General features: G+C 41.6%; 1 protein-coding gene and 1 long non-coding RNA gene across 4 annotated transcripts in view; one reads left to right on the top strand and one right to left on the bottom strand.

Annotated features, from left to right (window-relative positions):
- MAML2 (mastermind like transcriptional coactivator 2) overlaps window positions 1-15,784 on the bottom strand; it is a 335,688-nt gene that overhangs the window by 240,319 nt on the left and 79,585 nt on the right. The window contains exon 1 of one of the 3 annotated variants that reach the window (XM_034666130.1): window positions 12,839-15,047. The exons of the other annotated variants lie outside the window; for them this stretch is intronic. Within the exon in view, the coding sequence (XP_034522021.1) occupies window positions 12,839-12,928 (90 nt within the window). The 5' untranslated portion in view covers window positions 12,929-15,047. Of the gene's footprint in view, window positions 1-12,838; window positions 15,048-15,784 lie in introns of those variants that run through there. 3 annotated transcript variants of the gene reach the window in all.
- On the top strand, window positions 1,621-14,584 carry LOC117803346. The gene is made up of 3 exons (XR_004627107.1): window positions 1,621-1,899; window positions 13,776-13,834; window positions 14,455-14,584. It is a non-coding gene; the product is annotated as an uncharacterized LOC117803346 (long non-coding RNA).

The following is a 15,784-nucleotide window of genomic DNA, read 5'->3' as shown; positions in this document are numbered from 1 at the left end:
TAATTCTCCTGAAATAGCACTTTAATATATAATAATTCACTGTAGGGTACATAGGCACCCCAGATCAAACAGCATCTCTGTACCCTGTGAACTAGAGACACTACTAGACTCAATACGCTGAAAAATTTCTGCAATTCTTTTCAGAATATGAGGGTAAATACTGATGGAAGTGTGGCCAGAAGATTTTATCACCAGCACCATAAGCCAGTATGAGGTAAAGTTTTTATAATAGTGCATGTTTATAAACATCTTCATTGCAGAATTTTCACCAGGTCTGTCCCATAATAACACCACACATGGTCTTTCCAACATAAAGGGTTTCTTGCTTTAGTAGGGAAACCAACTCTGAAACGAGGACTTACATAAGAGATTAGCTTTTATTTTCTATTTGGTGATCCTTCTGGGCAGTTAAGTGTGTAGCTTTTCTTCCCAATATCTACTGGAAAACCTTTCTGAAACAATGCAGGAGGCTGATGACTGTTCTCCTATTGCAAGAGTTCTCAAACTGGGGATGATTTTTGCCCCCCACCCCTCCTGGCCCAGGAGATATTTGGCAACATCCAGGGACATTTGATTGTTATAACTGGAGGGATGTAGCCTACTGGCATTTAGCAGGTAGGGGTCAGAGACGTGGCTAAATACCCTACAATGCACCGGGTAGCCCCACACAAAAAGGAATTATCTTGTCCAAACTGTCAATTGTGCTGAAGTGTGTATCTCTATCTGACAACATAACAGATATGCCTTTTAACACTGCCTGAGTCTGTGTCCTTGGGACAGTCCTCATTGTAAAGGTCAACATAAAAGCAGAATCCAAATCTTTCATTTCGGGCTGGGATCCCATAGTTTCGTGCTGGGATCCCATAAACACTGCCAGTGCACACATCCAGTCAATGGGCTCTTAGCTTGTTTCAGGTTATGTTCGTGGAACTTTCTGAAGTCCTAGTTTTGCATTGTTCAATCATTTTAGAAAATATGTAAGTATCATTCTGGTTTGAACTAGTTCATTAGCTCTATTTTGGGACATGTTCGGTTCAGTGACAGCACTAATATTTGGGTTTTGTTCAGTTCAAGGTGCAGCACAGCAAATGCAATCCTGGCTCTTGGCTATGGTTACTTGATTTAGGGCCTTGCCTCAGTGTCCATGTGAGTGTGACTGGAGCAGAGAGCCCAAGCCCATCACTATCACGGCCCCTAGAGCCTGTGAACACCAAAGGAGTTAATTCATTCTTGATTTTGTTTTATAGGAAGACTCATGAATGCCAGCACCAAACCAAAGGTTTTAGGGTGTCTTGACTCCCCACCTTCTGTTGCTTCATTTCAAATGATAAGACTTGACTAAGAAAAGTTATTCTATATTCTATGTAGGAGAAGGTACAACAGTCCCATGTTTTGAGTCTTCCTGATACTGTTTACTTGAGTACACTGTGAAGAAAAAAAAAGAAAAAAGTTCTTGAAAATCTCCAGGGATTTAAAAAAAAAAAAATGCCCGTTTACCCTTATTTTGCAATGGCCCTTGTTGTGAAATCATCAGACTGCAAAATACCGGAGGGGTGTTGAGGGTGGATTTTATTGACAAGATTTCCTTAAGGCTGTAAACAAACCAAATTCATTAAAAGGAAGAAACAGAGGTGGCAGATTTCATCATAAACTAGGGAAAACAGTTTCCAGCTGAATTATAGATACAGCACAAAATGCAGTTGTTCATTTTTTAAAACTTTGGTTTCTGCAGGCTGAAACAGAACATTTCAGTTGGCTCAGTTCATGAAAGCCATCTGCACCTGCTCACAAAACAGCTTAAAGAAAAAACAAACCTGCACGATGGATTTTACTCATACAGACAATAAGGAATCGCCTCTGGCACATGCACCCATGAAGGAGGAGCAGCATGAAGCAAGGGTATCGTAATTTTTAAAAAAAACTACCAATAAATAATAATCTAAAATCAGCTTACAGCACTATTTCAGTTTTACCTGTGGCAGCTACACTTGCCTGTTCTGGCTGTATGTTAAAAAGTTAGGCGATTAAAATTCAATTATGTGGGTTTTTCTTTTATGTAGCCTAGGGTTGAATGAATTACTGGCAGGAAACTTTAGCTCACGAATTCAATCAAAAATTCTTTCATTTGTCAGAGCTGCTTCCTGCCCCTTCTCCTTTAAACATCTGCTTCTCCAGTTCAGGGAAAACACACACACACACACACACACACACACACACACACACACCCCTTTGTTAAAATAATAAGCAATCACCAAAACTCTCTCTCACACACACACACACACACACACACACACACACACACGCCCTCTTTGTTGAAATAATAAGCAATCATCAAAACTTCCCTTGCAAAAGTTACAGATTCTCTCTTAAACACACACTTGCTCCCAGTAGAGTTTATTTAATGTATCTTTAATAGCTTCCTTGTACTCCTTTCTTCCTTTCCGCTTTTAAATTCTGGAAAATCTCAAGCTGACAAAAGAAGACATTTTTAAAACGCGAACCTTCGAAGAGAGAAGCCCCGGCCAGCCCGCAGGCCAATGAGCAGAAGGCCCCGCGACGGCGGGGAGGGGGCCCGGCTGTCGGGAAGACCTCACTCCTTAAATGGCAGGCGCTTCCTGCCCGAAAAGGCCCGCTCGGCACAAACAGAAAGGCGGGGGGCGGCGGAGAGAAAGCAGGAGGCGCCGCTCCAGTTGCAAACAATCCGTGCGCGTCCGCGGCGCCGAGCGGAGCGCGGCGCAGGCCTCGCCGGAGCCTCCGGGCGCAATCCGCAGCCTCCCCACCACCCTCCCATCCTCATCCTCATCGTCAGACCCGTGTTTCTTCCACGCCGCCAGAAGCGTGACCCACACGTCACCGCCCTGAGAAAAGCCGAAAGTGCCTTCCTCCTCTCGCACAGCCTAAAGTCCTGTTGTAGTCCGCCCCTCCTGCCTCTGAGCTGCCCCAAGGACTCCGCTTTGGGAAACGGACCCCGCCTTGGGAACCGGACCCCGCTTTGGGAACCGGACCCAGGGGCCGACTTCAGTGGCTTCTCCCTTTGCCTAAAAATCATGCTGTTTCTATAGAGAAATCTGGAGGGAAAAATATCAGGACAACTTGGGGCTGTGCTGCCTAATGATCTCAACCCTATTTCAGATCTTTTAAAATATGATCACCCCTTTTAAGAGCCCCAGAGTCATGGGAAAGACGTGCTTTAAGAATGCTCACGTAGGATTTATAAACGTTTAAAACTGGACAAAATGGTGATGCTTTAGTAAGACATGGTTCATAATGCAACCAGCTGTTGTAGCAGGGTGAAGCCTAAGAATGTTTTCATATCTAAGCTATGCCTGTAATTCTGTAAGTAGATAAGGAAGCTTCCGGTTATTATACTCTTCACATTCTTATAGACAGAAAAGTTTGAGCTGTAATAATTAGAAAATTACTGGTATTCCCGAATGTACTACAATCAATACATTCATAATTTTCCAGGTTGTAATTATTCACCCTTAAATTAAAAAAAAAATGGGTCCTATATTAAAGCCATTTATTGTTACGTTAATAATAGTAATAACAACAGTTAAACTTCTGAGCATTCACTATGTACCAATTGTGATGCAGGTTATTTACATGCATCATTTCATTTAACTCCCCAAACCCTATGTAGAGCTATGATTACATACATTTGAAGAAACAGATTTAGATAATTTGCTATAAGCCAGAGAGTTAGCAGGTAGCAAAGCTGTAACTGGTACCCAACACCTGGACTCTCAAAGAATACACACACTATTGAACCATCTATCCATCCATCCATCCACCCACCCGATAATGAAATGCCCATCATTTGGAAGACACAATCAAACTAATGAAATAAGTTGTACACACCCCCCAAAATTCTTTTAACGTCTACGTCTATTTTATCCAATTGAAAGGTAAGGAACAGACAATATCTTAAAATGTCAGGCATCAGATAATAACACTCACATACTGAATTGTAGAAACAATGAATAGCAGAAGAAGAAATAAATCAAAAAGTCAACGAAACTATTATCAACAAGAAATTCAATGCTCTTTTGACATACAAAATATAACATTCAAGGTATTTCTCAAAAGACCAGTTTTTCCTTGAATTTTCCAAATAATTTTCAAAAATACATTCAGGGAACATTTGGGAATAGCAAGTTTCCAAAACAAAATGTGCATAGTTAGATTAGTTCGCCAGTTTTACCATTTTTTGTTTCAGTGGAAAGTTCATTGGACAAATTAAAATTTCACCCTAGACAGGATGTGAGAATGTTTTTGTAAATCACAATTTACTATATATTAATGCCATGTGAAAGCTGTCTTTCCCAAACAAGAACCCACATGAAACTTGGTTATTAAACCTCAAATAAACCCTTTTTACGTACCTATAAGCCTCAAATTGAAATTACCTATAAATGGGTTTTTAGATTTCTTTTTATTTTAATTTCCAAGTATGGAGGGCAAAAGGTTACATCCTTTATATAAACTCTGCTTTGGGCTAAAACCAATATATCCTCATTTTGAGGTTTCATCTGAAATACCTCAAGTTGATTTACTTCAATGTGAGCTTGTATGGGCTATAAAATTGTGACTCAATTCAAGCTATTTCTGTATTCACCTGAATCACACTATTATGCTTAATTCTTTGCATTTCAGTGTTCAACAAAAAATATGAGGGCTTATTATGTACCAGGTACTACGCTAGGCACTACAGATGCCAAAGCACAAAAAGCATGGTCCCTATGGTGGAGAAAGTTACAGACTCGGGAAAGAGAACAGGTGAATAGGTCTTAAAAACTGAGTGCCAAACAAGAAGCATAACTCAAATGTGTGGGACTCAAAAGTAAGAGTGATCAATTCAGGGAAGGCCCTCTCCTCTACGAACCATCTCATTCATCCATTCAACAAATATTTGTTGGATTTTGAAGGATTAGGAGGTGTTTACAGGTAAGGAAGGCAGAAGAAACACCGTATGCGGAAGCACTACATTCCGAAAGGGATTCCCTGTTCAGGGGTGTGGTTGAAGTATGCACAAAATTCGATAAACCACAAGTGATCAAGTGACTGATTCTGTTTGGGGTGCAAAGGAAGGCATCTGAGAAGACATAGGAGCTACCTCCTGACTGTACCCACAAATGCCCCTAGTACACTGAACATTTGGAAAAAGCCATCTGTGGTACGATACCGATTAAGCGCTCAATCCCTTTCACATCAAGTCAGTGAGAAATTCCTTCAGTGTTTCAGCAGAAGTCCTGATGAGTCAAATGTACCTAACTTCTTTGGGGAGGAACAATGAAGCGTTCTTTTACTCATTGTAGAGAGAACTCCGACTGTGCTCTTACTGTGGTATCACACCCGGGAATGTCGCTAGCCCATGGTGACTGATCAATGTGACATACAAGGTTTAAGGTCTGCTCTGAGGACACCAGTGAGGACATGCACCAAATTTGTCAATTAAGAACAGAGAACCACCTCCCTTGGACCAGCAGTTCTCACAGACTCCTCACCCTGTCTCAATTGTTAATTCCAAGTGAAACAAGGAAATGATTCATACCCCCAGTTGCTTTTCTTTTCATGTGTAGCATGATCAAAAGAATAATTATACAGAGAGGAATTCTGCAAAGACAAAAATTGCGTGTGATCCTCCTTACATAAGGACCTCAGTGTGCTGCTGGAAACCCTCTGATTTGTTCTGTTGACTGCCAGCTTTCAGGTTACAAGCAGGGAACAGAGAGCCCTCATTAACATCTTCCTAGGCTCCAACAAATAGGGAGTCAGTTCAACACACCCATTTAGTCTTGACAAGTACGTATCAGATTCAGAACATGCAAAAATAATAAACCTTAGTCAACAGTTCGATGACTTCTGAGCAAAGAGAGAGGTGGCACATACAGCTTGGTTCAAGACCCTAGAGAAAGTTTTAGGAGGGCTTACTAAGAGAAGAATTCTGAGATAGTTCAGTGGCCAAAAAAAAAAAAAAAAGAAAAAGAAAAAGAAAAGAAAAAGTCACTATGCTTTTAAACTCTTTCCACACACTGTTGCTTAACATCTAACATCTCATACTCCCACCCCAACCCCCACACACAAAGCCTAGATCAGAAAGGGAAAAGGGCAAGTTTCCTGTGGGGAAGGTTTAGCATGTTTTTACTGGATTGGCAGATTGGCTTCTGCTTTCCAATTAATTTCACCTCAGTTAAAACCAACTTTGTCCACACTGCAGATGCCCATGCCCCCGCGCCCCCCGCTGTGCCTCACAGAACAGGAGGTGGCTGAAGAAAACCACGTTCTTGGGGTTGCTGGTCACCCTGTAAATTCTGCACCACTAACCTCAAGCGGACCATCAGTGCTGCCCCAATTCTAGTATGTTTTCTGGGTCCATTCACTCTGTCATCCTTCTTCATGACTATTTCCCACCTCTCCCTCTCTGCCTCATTCTTAGTCTAAATCACTGGATGGAAGTGATTCCTGTTTCACTGAGAAAACAGAAGCCAACAGAAAAGAACTTCCGCAACCTCTTACCAACACATGCATGCACTTAACTGATTATTTATCCCCACCCTCTCCAATATGGTAGTCACTAGTCACATGTGCCGGCCACTGATCACTTGAAATGTAGCTAGTCCAAGTTGAGAGGTCCTTTTTGTGTAAAATACACTGGATTTTGAAAATGTAGTGTAAAAAATGAATGCAAAATCTCAATAATTTTTTTCATATTTAATAGACGTTTTAGTGGTAATAATTTGTATATATTGGTTCAAATAGTCATGAAAATTGTTTTCACCTGGTCCTTTTACTTTTTTTTAAACGTGGCTACTAGAATTTAAAAATTACATATGTGGCTCACATTGTATTTGCTTTGGACAGTGCTGCTCTATTCTCTCCTATTACCATGAAGGAACTACCTATGTTATTAGCTAAGACCGAACCCCCCCCCCCGCCACTGTGCATTAGAACCCCTTCCTTCCTCCCACTCAGCCCTCACTCCAGCAATTCTCACCCCTTTCTCCTTCTTCACCAATGTCCCCCCTCTAATTGGATCATTCCTATATGTATGCACACATGCTGTTCTATCTCTCATTTAAAAAGAAACAACTCTTAATGATACATCTTAACTTAATTACCACCTCATTTCTAACTTCTCAAAAATATTGTCTATACTCAGTCCACAATTTTTTGTGTCATCTCTTATGAATATACTTCAATCCCTGCTCACTCCCCCAAAATGGCTCCTGTCAAGGCTGTGCTGGAGCTAGCAGAAGCCAACTGTTAAATATTTAAGAATTTTGCAAGCTTTCCCTTAAACTACTAGTAACATGAAATTGGCTATGATGGGAGTATTTACAACATGGAAATTGGTAGACACTACAAATCAGGAGAGCCAGTGCAACCGTCTAAGCACTGCTTGAAAGTTACCAATGGCCTCTACCAAACCTTATAATCCATTACCAGTCCTCAGCTTACCAAATTTTTTTGCAGCATTTGACATGGACAGATACTCCCTCCTCCTTAACTTTTCTTCACTTGCCTCTTGGGGCACCACCTTCTCCTACGTCTTCCCCCTCACTGGACACTTTCCCTGTCTCCTTTGCTAGCTCCACTTCATGTCTCTGACCTCTAAATATTGGAGAATCTTAGCACTCAATCCAAACATCTCTTTTCTTAATCTATACTTCTTCTCTGGTGTTTTCAGTCTTATGGTCTTAAATACCCAAAGGTAGACTTTTAGGCCGGAACTTGCCCATGAATCCCAGCTTACTTATACCACTGCCTACCTGACATCTTCACTTGGGTGGCTAATAGGCACATCAAACTTGACATGTTCAAAATGAAAATTTTAATTCTCTGTCTGCCCTTCTTTCCCTGTTCCCAAGCATGATATTCTAATAATATGCCCCAGCTGAATAAATGGCAGTTATATGGGCCACACATATTGATTCACCCTTGGTTCCACTCTTTCTTTGATACCCCACATTCAGTGCATTGGCATTCCAATGGGTTCTAGCTTCAGAACATACCCTAGATTACTTAGAATAAGAGCAAATCTTTCTAATGGTCTACAAAGCCCTACAATGTAGGGCTCTCTGTAGGCTCTCTGAACTCCCTCCCACCAATCTCCCTTAGATTACTCCTATCCAGCTAGAATATCTTTGTCAAAAAGGTGCTCCTGGCTCAGAGGCTTTATTATTGCTGTTCTCTCTGCCTGAGAACTCTGCTCCCGATGGTTGTATGGCTCACTCCCTGACTCTCTGCAAGACCATTCTATATGAAATTAATCCCCTCCTTGGCACTTACCACCATATGATACACGATATTGTTACCTGTTTGTATGTTTATAATCTGCCTAACCTCAGCAGATTGTTTTTCAGTGTTACACATCTAGCAACTGTGCGAGGCACATACCAAAAGCTCAGTAAATGTTTGTTGAATGAATGCAGAACCTGATGTCACACTACCAGCCTTGGATCATAAAGAAAGCTACTGTCGGGGCGCCTGGGTGGCACAGCGGTTAAGCGTCTGCCTTCAGCTCAGGGCGTGATCCCGGCGTTATGGGATCGAGTCCCACATCAGGCTCCTCCGCTATGAGCCTGCTTCTTCCTCTCCCACTCCCCCTGCTTGTGTTTCCTCTCTCGCTGGCTGTCTCTATCTCTGTTGAATAAATAAATAAAATCTTTAAAAAAAAAAAAAAGAAAGCTACTGTCATTTTCTGTTTTGTATGCAAGCACCAAGTGACAGACACATCTTAAATGGCAAAGTATTCTATTTCTCTACCAGGCTGCCTTTGCATACAGACCCAATAGTGAGCGAGGCCTTTTGGCCTAGCCAAGCAACTAAATCTGACTCAATTGAGAATTAATAGTGATTCCTTTGGTGATAATGGTATTGCAAACTCTTTTCTTTTGATATTGCCTTTTTTAAAAGGGGGATTTTAGGGACATCTTCATCTGTAAGCCCTTTCGATTTCAAACCTGGGGGATGTGCGGAAGAATTCTGATGGAAAGAACTGTAATTATCCCCTAGGACCATGACCCTGGCTGTTTTGTGGAATGGTGGAGTGGGGTGGAGGGAGGGTAGGGGCCAGTGAAACATACGCCAAAAGTTTTAACAGTAAAATCATCTTTACAGATTACATACACATAACAAAGGTGATTTTCACCTGAAGACTCCTCTTTCTCTTTGGCCATTGATTTGCCCAGATAACCAAGGCTGAAGTTGCCACACGAAAACCATGTCCCCCAAACTCCTGCCTCTCCTTAGCAAACTAAAGGTGGTGGGGGACAGGTGGGACTCAATCTTTTCAAGCCCACCATCCCCAGGATTTTCACAGGGGGAATGTGTTTCTCATAGCTCTGTAGCTAGAGTTCAAAACACGTATTGTGATTCAGACACGGTGACTGGCTCTATAGTACTGTTTTTTTTTTCTTCCAGATACTGGAATAATTAGATAGGCCTAATTTTATTTTATTTTATTTTATTTTATTTTATTTTATTTTATTTTATTTTATTTTATTTTATTTTGGGGCTCGATCCCGTAATGCCGAGATCACGCCCTGAGCCGAAGGCAGACGCTTAACCGCTGTGCCACCCAGGCGCCCCTTGATAGGCCTAATTTTAATGATCTCTCATAACATTATATTTATGGGAAAGTGTATTATGAGATCTAAATTCTTGCTTCATAACTGAATTTTTGGGAATAGAAATTATTTATGAATTGGAAAATGCCTGCAATTATTATTAATTGGGTTTCTAGTCAGGTCTAGAGGCCAAGTATGTTTCAACCATCTATGGTGGCGAAAAACAATCAGCAGTGAATATCTCTTTGATTTAAGGGGTATTGGAGGTTCTAGCCACAGTTGAAAATGTTAGAGAAGCATCAGTGGAAAAAAATATGCCTACGAATAAGGACCAAACAAACCATTTAAGCCCCAGATCGTATAGCTAGAACTCTCCTAGATGTATGGCCTGACTACTATCCATTCTGTCCTACATCTTTTGAACCATAAGTGTGTTTTATGTTGTTGGGGAATATGTGTTTCTCTCTCTTATTACACATCCACACACACACACACACACATGCAGAGATATACATAGTAGATAGTTAAGTCAATCAAAATTTATTGAACACTGAAAATGTACTGCACACATTGGGAGAGTTCTTTAAATAATGTGATGGTTAATAGGACCCTCCTACCTATGTATGAAGTATTTATATGCATTATATGTGATCCCCACAAATATGAAAGCAAACCCTTATGTAATTGTTTTATCTTTTACCTTAACTCCTTTAAGAGATACAACAGCTCTAAGAAGCAGGTACTAGCACCTTCTCCACCTTTCTGTGAGGCAGCTGAGGCACAGAGCAGGTGTGAGACCTGCCTGAGGTCATATCAGCTCTAAACAGTACAGCAAGCAGTGTGGTGTTGGTCATGTCCCTAGTCAACCACAGCTTGCTGCCTTTTTCACAGTGGACTATGAACCAAGCGCCTCCAATTACCTCCATTTTCCTGGTGAAGAACTATGTGTCGTCCCTTGCACAATGTTGCTTGGGACTCAGGTGGGACCCAATCCCAGGATGCTGATGTGAAAGCCTGGGTTCTCACACTGCCACAACTTCCACCTTGTCTCTCTCTTGAAATTAATACTCAGTTCCTCCAAGTCTCCTGGTGTGCCTTACAATTGTTTTGCATAATCCTCCAAGCAAAGAAATGCCCAAGCCTCTGCCTCTAGTACATACTTCACATAGGAAAGAGACTCACACAAAGAGTAATTTTGCATCATAGATGAAGATGAGCAAAAACAAAAAACAAAAACAAAAAACCCCACCAACACCAGAGCTTCTGAGAAAAGGCCAAGGAAAACTGACTTTGATTTTCTAAATCTTCCTTTGATTTACTCTGCTAGGGGAAAATCAATGCTAAAATAACCACCGAAAGCCACCCGAGATGTGCTGATCTAACGTGACAAATGCCAAGGAATTTAGACATGAAATTGATCTTGGAATCTAAGCTCCCCTTCTAACTCCAACAGAAGAGAGATCACAAAATCCACATGGAGCAGAATCCGTCACACCTAGACTACGGGGTTTGTCATTTACTAAAAGCAGACAGGCATCTCCAGCGTGATTTTGTTTACCAAGCAGCTAAGGTGGTTACTTCTGTACTCAAGCGAGGGCCGCCTCTTTATGGTATCGATTACTGGAATTTTTGCTGGGAGTACACAGAAACCGGCCACCCAAATATGTCTAAAATCTTCAGGGGTTCATTTAATACCTTTCTCTTGTTTGAGAAGGAAAACCTGGGATGCAAACCCCACGTCTCAGGAAAAGGTAAAGCCGTTCCAGCATGTGTTTCGAGTGATTTATATTTTCTGACAATGGAAAGGTAAATTCTCGTGCAGGATTTATGGCCCCATTCTCAGCCATCTGAGCTCTGTTTATTTCATCCTGTCTCACTGCTCAGAGAATTACAATTAGATGGAAACACCTCACGTCAAAGCATCTAATAGCTCCGGCATGGGACAGTGTGACTGCAGCAAATACTTTTCTCTGTGAAAATCACCAAAGCTTACGGGTAGTCACTGTGTTCCCCTCTCATTATGACATAGCTAAGTAAGAGATGATCAACTCTTTAACAAGGCATGTAGGAATAAATACAACAAACTGGACGAATCATTTCAACTTTTTTTTTAAAAAAAGATAAGAACTTGTGTGGGACTTCTGAAGGAATTTTGATAGGTCCTTTTACGATCATTTTAAAATACCCAGGGAAAATGCCTTTGAAGTGAAATAGTGGCAAATCTACATACAAAAACAAAAATAGCCATCTGAGACTTTCACTCAAGATAAAGTTCTACTAACTCTATGCAAATAGTAATAGCTACTTTCTAGAAAGAGTTCTAAAGTAAGTCACACACAAACCTCAGTAGCAGCACAAAACATCCTTTGTTGCCGGACGTGAGAAAAACACACTTGCTTCTAAAAAAAGCCGTAGGAAGGAAGTGGAAGAACCTCAGGGGCGAGTGGGAGTGCGAAAGGAATGCTGTAGCTCTTTTTTTTTTTTTTTTTTTTTAAGCACGTAAGCTTGCTGTCGCCTTTAACAGCAGGGCAGGAGTTCAAGTAAGTGAAGCACCATCTTTGCAATGCTTTTTTCCTTTCCTGTAGGTGCACTGTCAGCCAAATAGATGTAAAATAGATAAAGGCCTGTGGATATTCCGCATTCAATTGCCCCAAGTGAAAAAGATTCTTTAAAAAAAAAAAAAGAAATCAAAGAAACTCAAAACACCTGCATGAGAGTCTAACTTCACACATCTCAAAACAACTTAGACTGCCAAAAGAAGAATGAAATGAAAAGCCAGCCGAGGGCAAAGACAGGTCTAGGTGAAGCATTGTGCCGAAATTCTGCGGGGTAACAAACGGGCTCTTTCTGATAGAGGATAAACTGAAGGCTCTTTTGAAAACACAAATATGATCACACTGCCTCCCTGCTTAAAAGCCTTTAATACCCTCTCATTGTACTAAGGATAAACACAAAATTATCAATATGATTTACGAAGCTCTTCATGTCCTGGTTGCTGCATGTCTGTCGAGCATAATGTCAGAGCTCACACCAATCAGACACTTAACGTTCCAGGCACAAGAAATGCTGAAGACTCCTATTGTCCCCGTTTTTCAGATGAGAAACTAGAGAAGCTGAGGTAGTTGATAAGATCAGAAAGCTAGAGAGTGATTGTGTCAGACACTGTTTATGGAGGAAATCAGGACACACTTCCAAACCCCTCTCACTGGGCTGTCTGTATTAGCAGAGCTGGAAAATTCACTTCCTCACTCTTCTGCTTTCCTTACCGTTTGGGTTGTGTTCTGATCAGTGACGTGCGGCCGGAGTTCACCAGCTGACTTCTGAGCTTTAAGCTTTTCTGATGAAAAACCTGGCATTACACATCTCTCCCCTTCCTCCTGCCTCCAGTGGGGCCATCGTGCCTGGGACCACTTTGAGACTCAGAGACAGTGAAGCAGCAAACTCAGAATGCAGAGCAGAAGATGAAAAGAGCCCAGCGCCCCACAAAAACCCTAGACTGCCTCTTTTCACCCTTTCCGTTTTGTGGAGACAATATGTTATGCTCTATATATTAACCTCGCTAAGGCAGGCTTTCTGTTACTTGGAGCCAAAGGTATTCATGACTGACACAGCTGTGAGACCAAGGATTCCAACTAGGAAATCTGATTCCAGAGCCTAGGAGCCTAACCCCGTTCCTTCCTGCTTCACTCTGCCCTGGGCTCTCTTGGCTTTGGCCACACCGACCTCTAAGTTCCTCAAAACCACCATGTTTCTACCTGCCCCCAAACCTTTGCTCTTTCCTCTGCCTGGAGGAATCCCTACTTATCCTTCAGACCTCAGCTGAAATAGCACCTCCTCAGGGAAGCCCTTCCTCATCTTTTTTCATCTTTCAGACAAACTCAGGTCCCCTAAACCTGTAGAAAGCTGTACGTGTCCTCTGTAGCACTTACTGCCATTACAAATAAACAAGTATGCAATGCATCTTGCCAAGCGACGTGGTAGGCTCACGAGGTCAGAAACTATGTTTTGATTGTACACCGTAGGCAGTCAATAAATATTTATTAAATGAATGGCCGAAGCAGGCATTCGTCACCCTAAGTTAATTCTTGAGCTAGACAGATGGAGATAGGAAGTCACTCATCTTACACATCTGCAACCTGAGAAGCACATCAGGCTGGAATACATCTTGTCTGACTCTATTAACTGCCATAAATATCTCAACAGAAAGGAAGAATGCAAACGGAGAGGTCCAGAGGCTGCGAGTGAAGACAGAGCAGTACCTGGTAAGAAAGAAAGTACCAAGGCATTGGCAATCCCAGACTTAGAAAAGCACTCCAAGAAGAAAACAGTGTGTGTCAGGATGGGAGCTACCAATGAAAGCTGGGATTACCTTGCAAAAATACAATTTTCAGCAGGCCAAATATAGACATAATATCATATTTTCTGTGATCCCAAGTTTTGCGTTCAGCATTCTGGGAGGCTTTTCTGTGGGAAAATGTTTCCAATTTTATAGTGGAGTTGTAGGAAAATGTTTCAATTTATATAAACTTTGTTTTATTGCCAAATTTCCTGTAGCCTGTCTATTCCATTAAGCAAGAGATAACTGGTTTGTATCATCTTTCCAAAATCGCAGTTCCTTGTGCTTTTAGAATGCTCTCCTGTCACACTGCAACTGATCTTTTTATATTTGCTCCTCCATTCTGCTGTAAATTCTTGAAGGTAGGAATCTTGTGTTGTGTTTAATTTTGGACTTTTAACAGAGTACCGTGCTGGCACAGAATACAAACTCACTATATCTTGTTATTATAATGAATAAACAAAATGCATAGGCATGTTAGGCATTTTGTAAATACCCGTCAAATTGAATTTTTGATCCATGACTTGGAGTTGTTTCTCTTTCAAGGTATTTGTACAGCCAGTAGAATTACAGAGCCCACAATCCAACAAAGTCTTCATTACGGAGAAAAACTAGAAGAGTCTTTGCGTTTTCAAGACAATATGAATTGAAATGGCACCTCCTTTTTATCACGTGCATATTTCAAGTGCAAAGACAACTCAAAACTTTGATGAAAAGAAAACCCCACGCTATTTCTCTGTTCACCAGTCCTGACCATCGTTTATGTTCTCTCTTCACCCTGTATCTGGGAGGTCTGAGGAAAAGAAGAAGGCAAGGGAAGAAGGGAAGGAGAGACAGATGGAAGAGGAAAGACCACCAGTAACAGAAAGGAAAACAATGGGTCTGGATGTAGAGCACAGGGCGGGGATTGGAATAACAATGGGAGATACACAGAACGGAAGTCGATTTCCTCTCATTTTCTCCAGGCTTTAATTTCTCATCTCTGATAAAAGTGCATATTTGTTGGGGCGCCTGGGTGGCTCAGTCGGTTAAGCATCTGCCTTCAGCTCAGGTCATGATCTCAGGGTCATGAGATCAAGCCCCATGTCTGGCTCCCTGCTCTGTGGGGAGTGTCTCTCTCTTTCTCTCCCTCTGCCCCTCCCCCACCCCACCCACTTGCGCACACGCACCGCTGGCTCTCTCAAATAAATAAATAAAAATCGTTTAAAAATGTACGCACATTTGTCTCTTTGATCCTAATTTCATAACTCCATTTTCATAACTTTTTTTTTATGGAAAATTAACCTAGAACCGAGTGTCTTTAATTTTGACAACACGGAGCTTGTGGTTTTTGACATCTTTTGTTCCCGTTCGTTAAAACCATCAGCTCAGGCAGAGTGGGGCAGTACCGAGCCCTTAGGAACACTCTCAATGGCTGATAAATACAATCCATTTTCACACTTACAGAAAGTGAAACTTCAGTAGCGCACATCTTAATCCGCCTACTTCGTAAATATCCGTGTTTTCACGTGCATATTGCACCAATCAAACACATGTGGGTACCAACTCAGTTTCCTGTAGACATGTGAATGGAATCCAGTCCTGACATGGGATAGAACCATGACAAAAAGCACACGAATAGTAAGAAAAAAATGTTTGTTTCAAATATATGGATTGTGTTTTCGAGTGTCTTGAAAAAGAATGAAACTGAAAGAGGCAGCTTTGAGGAAACTTGCACGTGTTTGAAACCCACATCCTGTTGTTATCCACGGCCCTGGCTCGGAGAAGCTGGGAGGTGAACATTCTCATTAGGGTCCCATTAGCTCTGATTTGCAGAGGCCTCCTCTGAAGAGCGAAGTCCTGTTCACTGTCATCCCCTCCACATGGCTGGGCCACG

This window comes from Ailuropoda melanoleuca, chromosome 8 (genome assembly GCF_002007445.2).
Source record: "Ailuropoda melanoleuca isolate Jingjing chromosome 8, ASM200744v2, whole genome shotgun sequence".
Taxonomy (NCBI): domain Eukaryota; kingdom Metazoa; phylum Chordata; class Mammalia; order Carnivora; family Ursidae; genus Ailuropoda; species Ailuropoda melanoleuca.
This window is presented reverse-complemented; position numbering and strand designations above follow the sequence as displayed.